Here is a 13,521-nt window from a genome sequence, read left to right as displayed (position 1 = left end):
CCAACTCTTAGCCATTGATGATGCTCCCTGGCATTTGGGGTAGGGAGGTGTGTGTCTACGAAAAGGATAAAGTGTACAAGTGAGGAGGGTGTGTGTGTGTGTGTGTGTGTGTGTGTGTGTGTGCAGTCAGGGGGTCCACACTGTTGGGCCAGGAGATGAGGAAGTTGCCCAGATCCAGGGCCTGGGTGGAGCTGCACGGGAAGAGGAACACTCTGGAAATTACTGTTTCACAGTGCTGCCACAATAATGCAGTTTCTAAAAAAGAAAGGGAGGTTGTATATTAATCGTTGGGGGCGTGTCATTTTTAAGCCCCTTCCTAATCCTCTCACAATTCCCTTGACTCGACACAGGAAGTCCCAGATCCCACAAAGTATTTCGTCACGCGGTGGAGCGCAGACCCCTGGATCCAGATGGCATACAGCTTCGTGAAGACAGGCGGGAGTGGGGAGGCCTATGATATCATCGCTGAAGAAATACAGGGAACCATCTTTTTTGCGGGCGAGGTGCGTGTCATGATTGTGAACCCCTTAATTTTTACTTTGATGACTTTTTAAAAGTTAAAGTGATACATGGTCAGACTTTTTTTTTTTACTTTATTTATATTGTGTGCAGAAGGATTGGGGTGTAGGCCAGAGGTGCGGGGAGAGGGTGGTGAGAGGATTCACCAGAGACAGAGTGGGGAACAGAACAGGCAGACTGACTGAAATACACTGCTGAGGGGAGCAGCGGGCGAGACAGGAGAGGTCTGCTGTGCCATGTGGGTAGCTCCCTGGCTGGGGATCAGACTCAGGCTGTAGCAGTGACAGCCCTGAGACTTAACTCCTGGCCACCAGCAAGGCCCCTATGTGTTCAGACTTTAAAAGCAAAGTCAAAGTCAAATACTGTCAAAATTCTTTTTTTTTTTTTTTTTACTCTCCTTTTTTACTCTTTTTTTTTTTTTATAAATTTTATTGTTATATTCCCCATACAATTGCAGCCCCCCCATTCTGACCCCAATCCCTCCCCTCCCGCCCCCGCCCCCCTAAAAGTGTCTCTGGTTCATAGTTTTTTGTTGATTTTGATTTTCACTTTCTTATATTCATTTTCCTGGTCCCTTATTTAAGTTTTCTAGATTCCTGCTATGAGTGAGACCATCTGGTATTTTTCTTTTTCTTTTTGGCTTATTTCGCTGAGCATGATCCCTTCCAGCGCCATCCATGTTGCTGCAAATTTCATGTGTTTATCTTTTTTGAATGCTGAGTAATATTCCATGGTATATATGTACCACATCTTCTTGATCCAGTCATCTATTTTTGGGCATTTGGGTTGTTTCCAAAGCTTAGCTATTGTAAACAGTGCTGCTATAAACATAGGGGTGCAGGTGCTCTTTGGAATTGATGTTTCTGTGTCCTTTGGGTAAATACCTAGGAGTGGAATTGCTGGATCCTATGGAAGCTCTATGTTTAGTAGGTCCAGAAATCTCCACACAGCTCTCCACAGAGGTTGGACCAGTTTGCACTCCCACCAACAGTGCAGAGAGTTCCTTTTTCTCCACACCCTCGCCAACATTTGTTGTTGCTAGTTTTTTTAATATGTGCCATTCTCACTGGTGTAAGATGGTATCTCATGGTAGTTTTGATTTGCATTTCCCTGATGACAAGTGATGTTGAACATTTTTTCATATGCCTGTTGGCCATTTGCATTTCCTCTTCAGAGAAGTTTCTTTTAAGCTCTTCTGCCCATTTTTTGACTGGATTATTTTCTTTGTTGTTGTTGAGTCTCATCAGCTCTTTGCAGATTTGTGTGATCAGTCCTTTATCATTAGTGTTGGGTGCAAAAATGTTCTCCCAGTTGGTGGGGTTTCTCTTTGTTTTTGTTATTGTCTCTTTTGCTGTGCAGAAGCTCTTTAATTTGATGTAGTCCCAGCTGTTTATCTTTGCCTTCACTATCACTGCTTTGGGTGATGTGTCTGTAAAGATGTCTTTGATGTGCAAATCACGTAGTGTTTCGCCTATATTTCCTTCTATATATTTTATGGTTTCAGGTCTTATGTCTAGTTCTTTAATCCATTTTGAGTTGATTTTTGTGTATGGTGTGAGGTAGTGGTCAAGCTTCATTCTTTTGCATGTAGCGACCCAGTTTTCCCAGCACCATTTATTGAACAGACTTTCTTTGCTCCAATGCATATTCTTTGCTCCTTTGTCAAAGATTAGTTGACCATAAATCTGTGGGTTTATTTCTGGATTTTCTATTCGATTCCATTGGTCTGTATGTCTGTTCTTGTTCCAATACCGTGCAGTTTTGATGATTATGGCTTTGTAGTAGAGTTTGAAGTCTGGGAGTGTGATGCCTCCATTCCCTTCTTTTTTTTTCAGGAGAGCTTTGGCTATTTGGGGTTTTTTGTGATTCCATATGAATTTCATCAATAATTGTTCTATTTCTTTGAAGAATGACATTGAAATTTTGATTGGAATAGCATTGAATCTGTATATTGCTTTTGGAAGGATGGCCATTTTAATAATGTTTATTCTTCCAATCCATGAGCAGGGGATGTCTTTCCCTTTCTTTGTGTCTTCTTCTATTTCTTTTAACAGTGTTATAGTTTTCTTTGTATAGGTCCTTTACCTCTTTTGTTAGATTTATTCCCAAATATTTGATTTTTTGTGTTTCAATAACAAAAGGGATGGTCTTTTTGATTTCTTCTTCTTCAGATTTATTGTTTGTGTATAGGAAGGCTACTGACTTTTGTGTGTTGATTTTGTATCCTGCCACTTTACTGAACTGATTGATGAGTTGAATTAGCTTTTCTGTGGAGTTTTTGGGGTTCTCTATGTATAATATCATATCGTCTGCAAATAGTGATAGTTTGACTTCTTCTTTTCCTATTTGGATTCCTTGGATGTCTTTCTCTTGTCTTATTGCCCTGGCTAGGACTTCCAGTATTATATTGAAAAGCAGTGGTGAGAGTGGACATCCTTGTCTTGTTCCAGATCTTAATGGAATTGCTTTCAGCTTTTCACCATTGAGAATGATACTGGCTGTTGGCTTCTCATAGATGGCCTTTATGATGTTGAGGTATGTTCCTTGTATCCCAAGAATTTCAAGGGCTTTTATCATGAATGGGTGTTGCACTTTGTCGAAAACTTTCTCAGCATCTATTGATATTATCATATGGTTTTTATATTTCTTTTTGTTGATGTGTTGGATAACGTTGATTGATTTTCGGATGTTAAACCATCCTTGTATCCCTGGCATGAATCCTACTTGGTCGTGGTGAAGTATCTTATGGATACATTGTTGGATTCTGATAGCTAAAATTTTATTGAGGATTTTTGCATCAGTGTTCATTAAGGAGATTGGCCTGTAGTTTTCCTTTTTTGGGTTGTCCTTGTTCGGTTTTGGTATTAGTGTAATGTTGGCTTCATAAAACGTGTTTGGTATTGTCCCTTCCTTCTCAATTTTTTGGAAGAGTTTGTGAAGGATAGGCACTAATTCGTCTCTGAATGTTTGGTAGAATTCATTTGTATGTCAAAATTCTTAAAACTAGAAAGAACAGATGACATATCAGTGTCTTCCTCAAACTCCCAGAGTAGCCATTTTTCACCCCTGTTTCTTTTGGAATCTACTTTATAACCTAAGATAATATTATTAGATAGAATCTGCTGACTTCCTGTAGATTAATGATTAACCTGTGTGGTCTCTCTGCACATTCCTTCAACGTGGCCTGTCAGTTTGGGTTAACCAGGTGACAGTGTTAGATGATGTGGCTGTAAATGCTCGAGGCCAAGCCAAGAGGGTGTTTCTGGATTCCTCTGAACACAGCTGTCTGTTTTCTGAACAGTCACTGCGTCCCTTTTCCCTTAACTAACTTTTATTTTCTACCACTCCTTAAACCTCCCCAGTGTCCCATCATCTCTAATTCACAATGGAATTCCTGGGAACTTTCCTCTTAGTTCCATCTTTGAAACCCCTCTTCCTAGGGCCCTCCGCTCTCTGCTTAGATTGATCCCTGGGACTCCTTCCTGCTTCCCAGGCTTGGAGTTTTCATCCCTAGATCCCTCTCATTTTCTTTCTAATTTTTCTAAATTATGGTAAGCTACACATAACATTTGCCATCTTAACCATGTTTTTAAAAGATTTATTTATTTATTTATACAAGCACTGGGTACAGTCAGAAGCGCGGGAGGGTGAGAGAATTCACCAGAGCCAGAGCAGGAAACAGAACAGGCAGACTGACGAAGTACACTGCTGAGGGGAGTAGCGGGTGGCAGGAGAGGTCTGCCGTGCCATATGGGACCCTCGCCAGTGGCCGGGGATCGAACCGGCACTGCAGAGGCTGTGGGTAACTTCGCAGCCTGGTGCTCAACCGCTGCGCCATCAGGGGAGGCCCCATCTTAACCATTTTTAAGTGTCATTTCAGTGGCGTTAAATACGTGTGCATTGTCTGTCTCCGGCAACCACGGTTATACTGCGTATATGAATTTGACTATTCTAGGTACCTCACATTAAGTGGAATCACAGTATTTGTCCTGTTGTCACTGACTTATGTCCCTCAGCATAGTGTCCTGAAGGTTTATCTATGTTCTGCACATCAGAATCTCTTTCCTTTTTAAGACCGAGTAATATTCCATTATATGTATAGACCACAATTTGTTTATTCATCAGTGGACACTGAGTCACTTCTACCTTTTGACCATTGTGAATACCACTAGAATGAGCGTACAGATACTTGTACCCTTCAGCTTATTGGGTTATCTATCTGGAATGTCATTGCTGGATCATAATGTTAAATCTATTTTTATTTTGTTGAGGAGCTACCACTGTTTTTAAATTCCCTCCGACATTGTACAAGGATTCTGGCTTCTTTTCATCCTCACCAACACTTATTTTGTTTTTTGATACTAGCCACACTAATGTGTGTGAAATGGCCTTTCTTCTTTCTTGGTTTACGTCTGTTGAGAAATGTTTTGCTCTTCTGATTTCTGCTCCTGGTTGCTAGGCCTTTTATTGATTCCTTAGAATTGAGAAGCTCTTATTCTTCAGTCTTTGGTTTTCACGTCTTCAATTTTTACTTCTGATCATTTTCTTCCCACAGCTTTTTTCTCTTATTTCTACATCTATTATATATATTAGAACTCTTGGATTTGATTGCATAGTTTTCTTTACTATTATCCATCTTTTTATTCTACTTTTGGGGTGGGGAAATTTATCTTCCAACCCTTGAATTGACTTAAAAATTTGACCCTTTTACTTTATGTGCACTTTCTTATCCTCATTCTGTCCTTTTTTGCTAGCATCCTTTTCTTGCTTCATACCTTATTTCTTAGTTTGCACCTTCGTTTGTGACTCCTTTGCCTCCTACATGTCCAAATGTCTAATCCCTGACAGTTCAAATTTGTATGAGACATTTCTTAAAAAATCAGTTAAAAGTTCCAGCAATTTTTTCATCTAGTGGTTAGACCCCCAAGAATTAGTATCTGAGTTCTTTTGTCTGGGAACATGTAGTTTCTCTTGTTTGTGGGGTTGAAGCTCAGCTCTGGCATTCTGGGAACTGGAGCCTTACTCTTATTTATGAAGACTTTACTTAATCCCCTTTTGTTTGGTACCTCACCCCTGCACTGCACCCCCTATCTCTTGGGGTTATGGAGCAGGTAGGAGTGGGGAACCTGGTGACTGACCAAATTGTTCTTTGTAGCCTATAAATCAGTGCTGTTTTCACTTATGACAAACCTCTGCTGCCACAGTCCCTGATGCCTCCAACAGCTGAGGTTTTAAAATGATTCTTTGGTGTGAACTGGCTTGCTTTTGTTATCACCCCACCCCACTCTACCCAGCCCCCAAACTAAGCAGAATAAAATGAATTCTCAGAACTCTTCATCCACTCACTTTCACACTTTGTGTTTTATAGTTTGGGATTACACTAGTTTCATCTAGTGTTTTAATTTTTTTCTCTTCATTTTTGAGTGATTACAAAAGAATGTCATGAAGCCCAAGCTATCTTCAGTTAATCCTTGGCCTGTGAAGAGCCAGCTCTGCAGGAACAGAGGCTACTGGCTGCATGCCTTGCACAGCTGTCAGCTGCTTCCAAGAGATGGCTGCTTAGGCTGTGTGCCTTCAGACCCCAAGTGTCCACTTCCCTTCCGGAGGTGGCCCCAACCCTAGCTTGGGCAGCTATGGGGCTCGTGTCTTTTTTTTTTTTTTTTTTTAAAGATTTATTTATTTGTACAAGCACGGGAGGGCGAGAGAATTCACCAGAGCCAGAGCAGAGAGTAGAACAGGCAGACTGATGAAATACACTGCTGAGGGGAGCAGCAGGCGGCAGGAGAGGTCTGCGCGCCATGTGGGACCCTTGCCTGGCGGCCGGGGGTCGAACCGGCGCTGCAGAGGCTGCGGGCAGCTTCGCAGCCCAGCGCTCAACCGCTGCACCACCAGGGGAGACCCCTGAAATCACATTTCTGACCTTGTCATTACTTCACAACAGTCACTGATTGAAGCCTCCTACACTCCTGCCCCCGTTTGCTGCTTCTCCTTGGAAGTGAGCTTCTCCCATCAACTGTCTTACTACGTCCTCCCAATTAAATGGCCCTCACCTTTTAATATCTTCCTTCCCCTTGAAATAGTCTATCCTAGAGTACCTACTTGTCTGATGAGAGGGGCTGTGTCCTATTCTTTTTTTCAAAGATTTATTTTTATTTATGCATATAAGAACTGGTGTGTAGGTGTAAAGGCAGGAATGGACCACAGTGCAGGTTTTCTGATCCCATGCAGACCAGGTAAAGGAGAAGTCAGAGTCCTCAGTGGTTTTGCAGAGTCCTCAGTGGGGTTCAGCGGGTACGTGCAAGGCAGGGGTGCTGGCTTCACTCTATCTGAGCTCTCTGGAGTTCGTTCTGCTGCTTCTTGGCTTCTCTTTCGGCTTCAGCTTCGGCTGCTACTGCTTCTGCTGCTGCTGGCGTCCCCGTGACGCCGCCCTTAAAAGCACAGTCTTAGCCCAGGTGAATCCCATCTACCTAGGCCCACACCCTTTCCAGGTGCCCGCCATCAGGCATGCATTCAGGACAAGATCCATCATCTATCCTGATGGCGGAAGGGCAGAAAAGCCTGACATTTTCTTTACCCTACAGTCCACCCCCTCAGGGTTTTCTGCCATATAATCTACATATATACAATTTAGCAAACAAGCAATGCAGCCATGGCCCACAAAAGCAAATACATCACAGTATAACAAAATACAACAGAACACAAATAAGTCCAGGCAGGGCACCAACCTAGTGCAAAAGACAATTATTGGTACCAGCAGATGAGCCACCAAATCTGCTGCCGAAGGCACTGCTCATACGAGGGAGGGGAATCACTCACAACATCTATGGCAACACGCCAGGAGCCGTCGGGCTTCCTGGCCTTCTCTGGCTGTCCAAGCCACACACAGCATCCACCCCCAGGATGCACTCGCTCTGGGATTGGCAATTTTATTCTGTTGGGGGTAATCGCCAGCCCTCAGGGTTTCTGTCTGCGGTCGCTCCAACACTCGGCCTTCATGGCCACCCATGCGACTCGCAGACCCCTGCATTCAAGCTAACTCACTGCACAAGTACATGGGTCGGGGATCCAAACTCTGCATTCGGCTTGGGCTCCACCCCAAGCCACGTTCCCCACCCTTCCCCCAAGGACGGGTTCCTCAGCTCCTCACCCTCACTCAAGCATGAGCAGGGCATCACCCACAGGTGATTTGACGAGACTCCCAGGGCTTCAGCATACCCAGGCTGCTTAACAGCCGCTCAGGGCTTCTCAACTTACCATCAGCACCAGCTTTTGCCTTCTTAGTTGGCTTTTCTCCTCCACCTGGCTGCTGGGCATAACAGGCTGCTTTTGGCCATCTAGGCCCACTGGCCACCCCCAGATTCCCATCTCCTGGGGTTTACAAACAAAACTGTTCCACCCCCAGGGTCCCAAAACATATCAACCTGCAAGGACCTCTGCCTTCTGGCGGGATTGTCAGTCCATCAGTCCATCAGTTCAAGTCCACTGGCCTCTTCCTGCTTCAGCAACAGCCTGCTGCCTCAGGGGTCATTGGCTGGTCCTTTCTGGTGTCGTTGCCTGGTCCTCTCGGGCATCTCCTCCATGCGAGGTCTCGTCCCACAGCTCCGGACCGTATCCACCTTCTGTGCCGCCATGGCGCCTCCAGCGTCGTCACAGGCAAGCAGCCTGTTCTCCTTAGTCCCTCCAGGTCTTCGGAGGGCTCCAATACCCGTCTGCATGGATCCTGCCGACTTACGCCAATTGTAAAGGCAGGAACGGGCACAATGCAGGTTCTCTGATCCCATGCAGACCGGGTAAAGGAGGAGTCAGAGTCCTCAGTGGTTTTGCAGGTCTTTTATTGGGGTTTAGCGGGTATGTGCAAGGCAGGGGTGCTGGCTCGGGGGCCTGCCAGCCTCCCAGCCCCCAGCAAGTCTTCACTCTATCTGAGCTCTCTGGAGTTCGTTCTGCTGCTTCTCGGCTTCTCTTTTGGCTTTGGCTTCGGCTTCGGCTGCTGCTGCTGCTGCTGGCGTCCCCGTGACGCCGCCCTTAAAAGCACAGTCTTAGCTCAGCTGAATCCCATCTACCTATGCCCACACCCCATTCCAGGTGCCCGCCATCAGGCATGCATTCAGGACAAGGATCCATCATCTATCCTGATGGCGGAAGGGCAGAAAAGCCTGACATTTTCTTTACCCTACAGTAGGCCAGAGGTACCGGGAGAGGGTGGTGAGAGGATTCAGCAGAGACAGAGTGGGGAGCAGAGCAGGTGGACTGACTGAAATACACTGCTGAGGGGAGCAGTGGGCGAGACTGGAGAGGTCTGCTATGCCATGTAGGCCAGCTCCCTAGCCAGGGATCGACCTGGTGCTGCAGTGGCTGGTGATAGCTTGATAGTGCTGAGACTTTAACCCCTGCGCCACCAGGGAGGCCCTGGATGAGTAGCGTTAACACAAGTCACATAGGCGCAGTATAGTATCAGCCAATTTAGGAAGAACATGAAGGGATAGACGCTTGTATTATCTTTTGATTATCATTTAAAACCCTTACACGTGGTCTCAAATGATGCAATTCTTTATTTTACAGGCAACAAACAGGCATTTCCCGCAGACTGTTACAGGGGCATACTTGAGTGGCGTTCGAGAAGCAAGCAAGATAGCAGCATTTTGAAAAGAATTTTGATCCAGCCACGTGGGTACCCCAAAGGGGAAAATTTGAAACACATCAAACCTCACTTTTATAAAATCAAACAAAAAAAAAAAATCCCCTCTGGATAGCAAAAATTGAAATGTCCCTGAGGTGGTGTGGTAATGGAAGCCATTTCAGCATTCTGAAAGCACTAGCCGCGAGAATCCTTTTGTGAGCACTTAATTTTCCAGGGATCTGACTAGTGCTGTGTCATCTGGATTTCCGAATATGGCAGAATATAACCTTAAGATTTGGGGTATGATTTTTCCATGATTGAAAGATTCCCTTCAAATTTGACATTTTATTTGGTTGCTCAATTTTCATACATTGAGAAACTAAGTCAATCAAGCAGGAACCACTTAAAACAGATAAAGCCATGTATTTTCTCCTATGACAATGTATCAGCATCTTTACCAATGAGCCTTAAGATTTTTATATAGCTCCAAAATCGAGTTTTTACTTACAATTTAGATAGGAATCTTTCCTTTTTGGATACACCACAAACTCTTCAGAGGTAAATGAAGCATCTAGATCATTTTATATTTCTTCCATTGGGTGTTCAAAAGGAAATCTAAATTCAGGTGTCTTTTATGATAAATTTGTTCACTCATTGGCAAAAGAGCAAAATTTTCAATTCCTTACACATACAGATGTTCTATCAAGAAGGGGTAGATGGTGTGGGCTTCATACTTTTGACTTAGAATATGGCTGTTTTCCTAGAGCCAAGTTTAGTGGATGGCACCCATAAAATAGCCTTAATTTTGGCAATCACTGACAAAACGATCTTGTCAGGTAATTTAATAAAAGCCTCTCCCAAATGCCTCTTGGGTGCAGGCTCCAGGAATATTTTTTACAGAATTGTTTTCAGTATTCCATAGGCAGGTCCACTGGAAAACTGCAGAAAAATGTGACATCCTGGTAAATATTACACTGTATAAGCCATATCTTAGCCTGAGAACATGGCAAATAGTTACTTTTCTTTTTCACTAATAAAAAGTCATTTAAAAAAAAAAAACCATCGATTTCAGGGTCTTCAGGATGCTTATCTTGCCAACAAACTTTAGTATATAGGTTAGAAATAGGGGTAACTTAAGTGCTTTTGTTTTAAAAAGTCTTAATTCAATGATTTTGGTCTGCTTATTAAAAGGGACACTCAGAAGGACTTTAAGGTCACTTTTCAAAATATTAAGTATTTTAAAAAAAACTTAACCGAAGTCAGCTGGTAAGCAGAAACCGTGTTTTATGTAAAGAATGTATGGTGAACTTTACAGAGCTCAGGCACACCTCACTCCCCATCCAAGTATGATACAAACAAAAGAAAACAGTGACTCTTAGCTTCAAAGTTAATGCAGAAAAACGGTGATCTTTAGGTTATCTGATGCCTCATTGGTACTGACTGGGAAGTAGTCTGTTTTAAAGTGCTATGTACTAAGATGTTCAAGAATAGCATGTGTTAAGCGATAAATGCAAAAATTTTAAGTTTGAAATGGCCACAGTAAGTTATTAATCCTGGGCACTTAAAACTTGTACTGTGCTATAAGCAACCTAGGTAAACATCTACATAATGTGTATTTTTGGGAAGATCTTCACTTCCTCTCTCCGGCGGCACACATCATTTGCTGTTTTTGGTCAAGGCACCACGGTACTTTCTTTTATTCTTGGATTACTTTGAATGTTCTTCACCGTTGTCTGAAGATTTTGTAATTGAGTGGCAGTGAATACACGTTTTAAACTACAGATCGTGTCAGCTGTTTGTGTAAAACTGCTTAATAAAAACTGGACTTGTTTTTCAAATACTGTGTGCTGTGGTGATGGTACAGGTACATCTTCACCGAGAACTCCCTGGTCAAGTAAATCCCCTCATCTGCAAACCCTCTTCTGACCTGCAGGTCTACGCCATTACTGTGTTCGATTGCCAGCCAGCGGGTTCGATTCCCGGCCGGCCATTTCCAGTTAAGAACTGTTAACCTTAATCAACTTGATAGCTTCGTGAGCTTGCTCCAGGTTGTCCCTAACAATCCTCTGGAGTGACTTCACGTGAAGTGAAAAGCACTGAAAAGCACTTCCAATAACCTAAGCTGTGGGAGAGCTAAGTCCCTGCTCTGAAAACCTCACAAGGCAGGCAGCTGAAATGGTATAGAAAGCGCAGCCTAAGAGGGGACCTCCCCGGTAGCGCAACGGGGTGAGTGCTGCGAAGCAGCCCACAACCTCCGCGGCGCGAGCCCGAATTCCAACTCGGCCAGCACTGCAGGCCCCGGGCCGGCCAGGCGAGATGCCCACACGCAGCGGCACACCGGTGCTCGAATCCTGGGCAGGCCAGCGAGATGCCCACACGCAGCGGCGCACCCCCGGTCCATCTGCCCGTCGATCTGGGTTGCCCCTGGCGAATCCCCCCAGCTTCTTTTATAAATGAATCCCTTTTCTTTAAAAAAAAAGCATAACACGAGACTAGATCATTGATTTATTACTTTTATTGACAAGGTTTATAGGAACAAATTATGTATTTAAAATCATAGGCCAATTCCTAGTTCTTTCTTAGTTGCTTAGTCTGTAATATAACTCTAAGGTCTTAACCTGAAATCAAGAAACAAGTCAAACCTGTGAAAATTTCTAACAGTCAACATTTACCTCATTTTTGTATTTCTGTTCTATGATGCAAAGATATTTTAAGCACCCAACTGGTTTATCAAAAGCCTAATATTCTCATAAGCTGCATGTTTTATTTTAAAATTCAGATTATTTAATAAACTGATTAAGACAATGTAAAAGACAGAATTACGCTCAGGAAGGAGTGGTCCGTATGCTGATCACCTAGAGTCCTGATTGGCCGTAATTTAAACCCCAACAGCCCCAATTCCAGAAACACATTAAATTTCTTCAATGTTACAAGTATATTATCATTTTTGAGAAATATTTTGTCAGAGATACCCATTATCGCCCACATATCTTCTGCAATTACACTGGCTACTTTTATCATTACAAAGGTGGCCAAGTTTTCTATAAACATCAGCATTTTACACGGGCAAAAGCAGTTAATAAAGATCAATTCACTTCTCATAAGCCAAATGTGCTTATATTTAATCCCACTCCAAAAACATGTACTTTTTGATGTGTTGATTTTGGTCTACCTTAAATACAAAATGTCATCTACAGACACTGTTGCAGAGTTAATCACTAAAACTATAGATTGACACTTTCCAAGCAAAGCAGAGAACTGTTCTGTCAGTGTTTCCTTCACTGAATCCTGACTTTCGCTGCTCTGTCTGTCACACCTTCCGGCTGAACACTGATATGTCATGGTTTATAACTGTAAAGGTATCCTAGCTGTGAGTTTAAAAATTGATCTGCACAAAAGAAATTAAAAAACTTTATATACAACAGATTTGTTTTTAAAAATACAAAAATAACATCTGTCACTTTTGACATGCTGACAATTTGACATATATACACATGCAGGAGAAAACTTCCGATTTAGTCATCTGGGCAGCTGAAGCCTGGCTATTTTAAACATGATGAACACACCGCCATTGAGTTTTACACTGACAGAGATGTGTATTCAAAATATTTCATATACTAAATACTGCGATAATCTCTGCATGTATAAATGCCAAGTTACAATAGTTTGTGTACTACTTGATTAAAAGTATGTCTTTAGCTAATATTAAGTGCACTAAAAACTACAACAATTCAATAATCTATGACCTTATATAAAGAAATCCGAAATGTACAAAATATGACTATAAAAGCAAGGAACAATTACTGCCATGCAAAATTTTAAACTAAAAACTGCATAGATACGCAATTTTAAAAGGCAAACTCAAATTTACATAACACTCAAGATAAAAAGTCCGCAGTAAGCTAGACCAACACAATGCTTGCAAAGATTTAAAAAAAGGAAATACATTCTCTCTGCTGGTATAATGGTATAAATCAGATCCTTAAATCCATGGAACAAGTCATCTGTCCTCTCTCTCAAGAAATTAGCTGTAACAAAAGACATACGTTATTTCCCATACCAAATATGTAATGTTAAGCACACATAAACTGTAAAACCCTACTTTTAAACTGTTACTTCACTAATGTGACCTCAGGCAATCAGCTGAGATCAGTGTGACCTTAGCTGAGGCCAAGGTGACCTCCATCAGCTGAGATTAACTACTGTGCGCTGCTCCTGCCTTTGCTTGGTTGTGAGCCAAGCATCTTGATCTGAGGTCAGGTTTAGATTTTATTCTTAAACTCTAAAATGCAAATGAAATTTATTTCCCTATCTATTTTGAAGAAATCTGAGGGTCAGTAACATGAAAATCATTGAAATATGCTTGTATTTGAGATACCTAATCT

The 13,521-nt window shown here is 42.6% G+C and overlaps 1 protein-coding gene across 4 annotated transcripts in view; it reads left to right on the top strand.

Annotated features, from left to right (window-relative positions):
* KDM1B (lysine demethylase 1B) overlaps window positions 1-9,162 on the top strand; it is a gene marked incomplete at its 3' end in the record, with an annotated part of 53,410 nt that extends 44,248 nt beyond the window's left edge. For all 4 annotated transcript variants that reach the window (XM_084228931.1, XM_084228930.1, XM_084228929.1 and 1 more), the window contains 2 exons: window positions 351-503; window positions 9,079-9,162. In XM_084228931.1, coding sequence (XP_084085057.1) covers window positions 351-503; window positions 9,079-9,162 — 237 coding nt within the window. The remainder of the gene's footprint in view (window positions 1-350; window positions 504-9,078) is intronic.
* Between the last annotated feature and the right edge of the window lie 4,359 nt (window positions 9,163-13,521).

The sequence above is a fragment of the Talpa europaea genome (genome assembly GCF_964194135.1).
Source record: "Talpa europaea genome assembly, chromosome: 2".
Taxonomy (NCBI): domain Eukaryota; kingdom Metazoa; phylum Chordata; class Mammalia; order Eulipotyphla; family Talpidae; genus Talpa; species Talpa europaea.
Note: the sequence above shows the minus strand (reverse complement) of the source record. Positions and strands in the feature narration are given on the sequence as shown.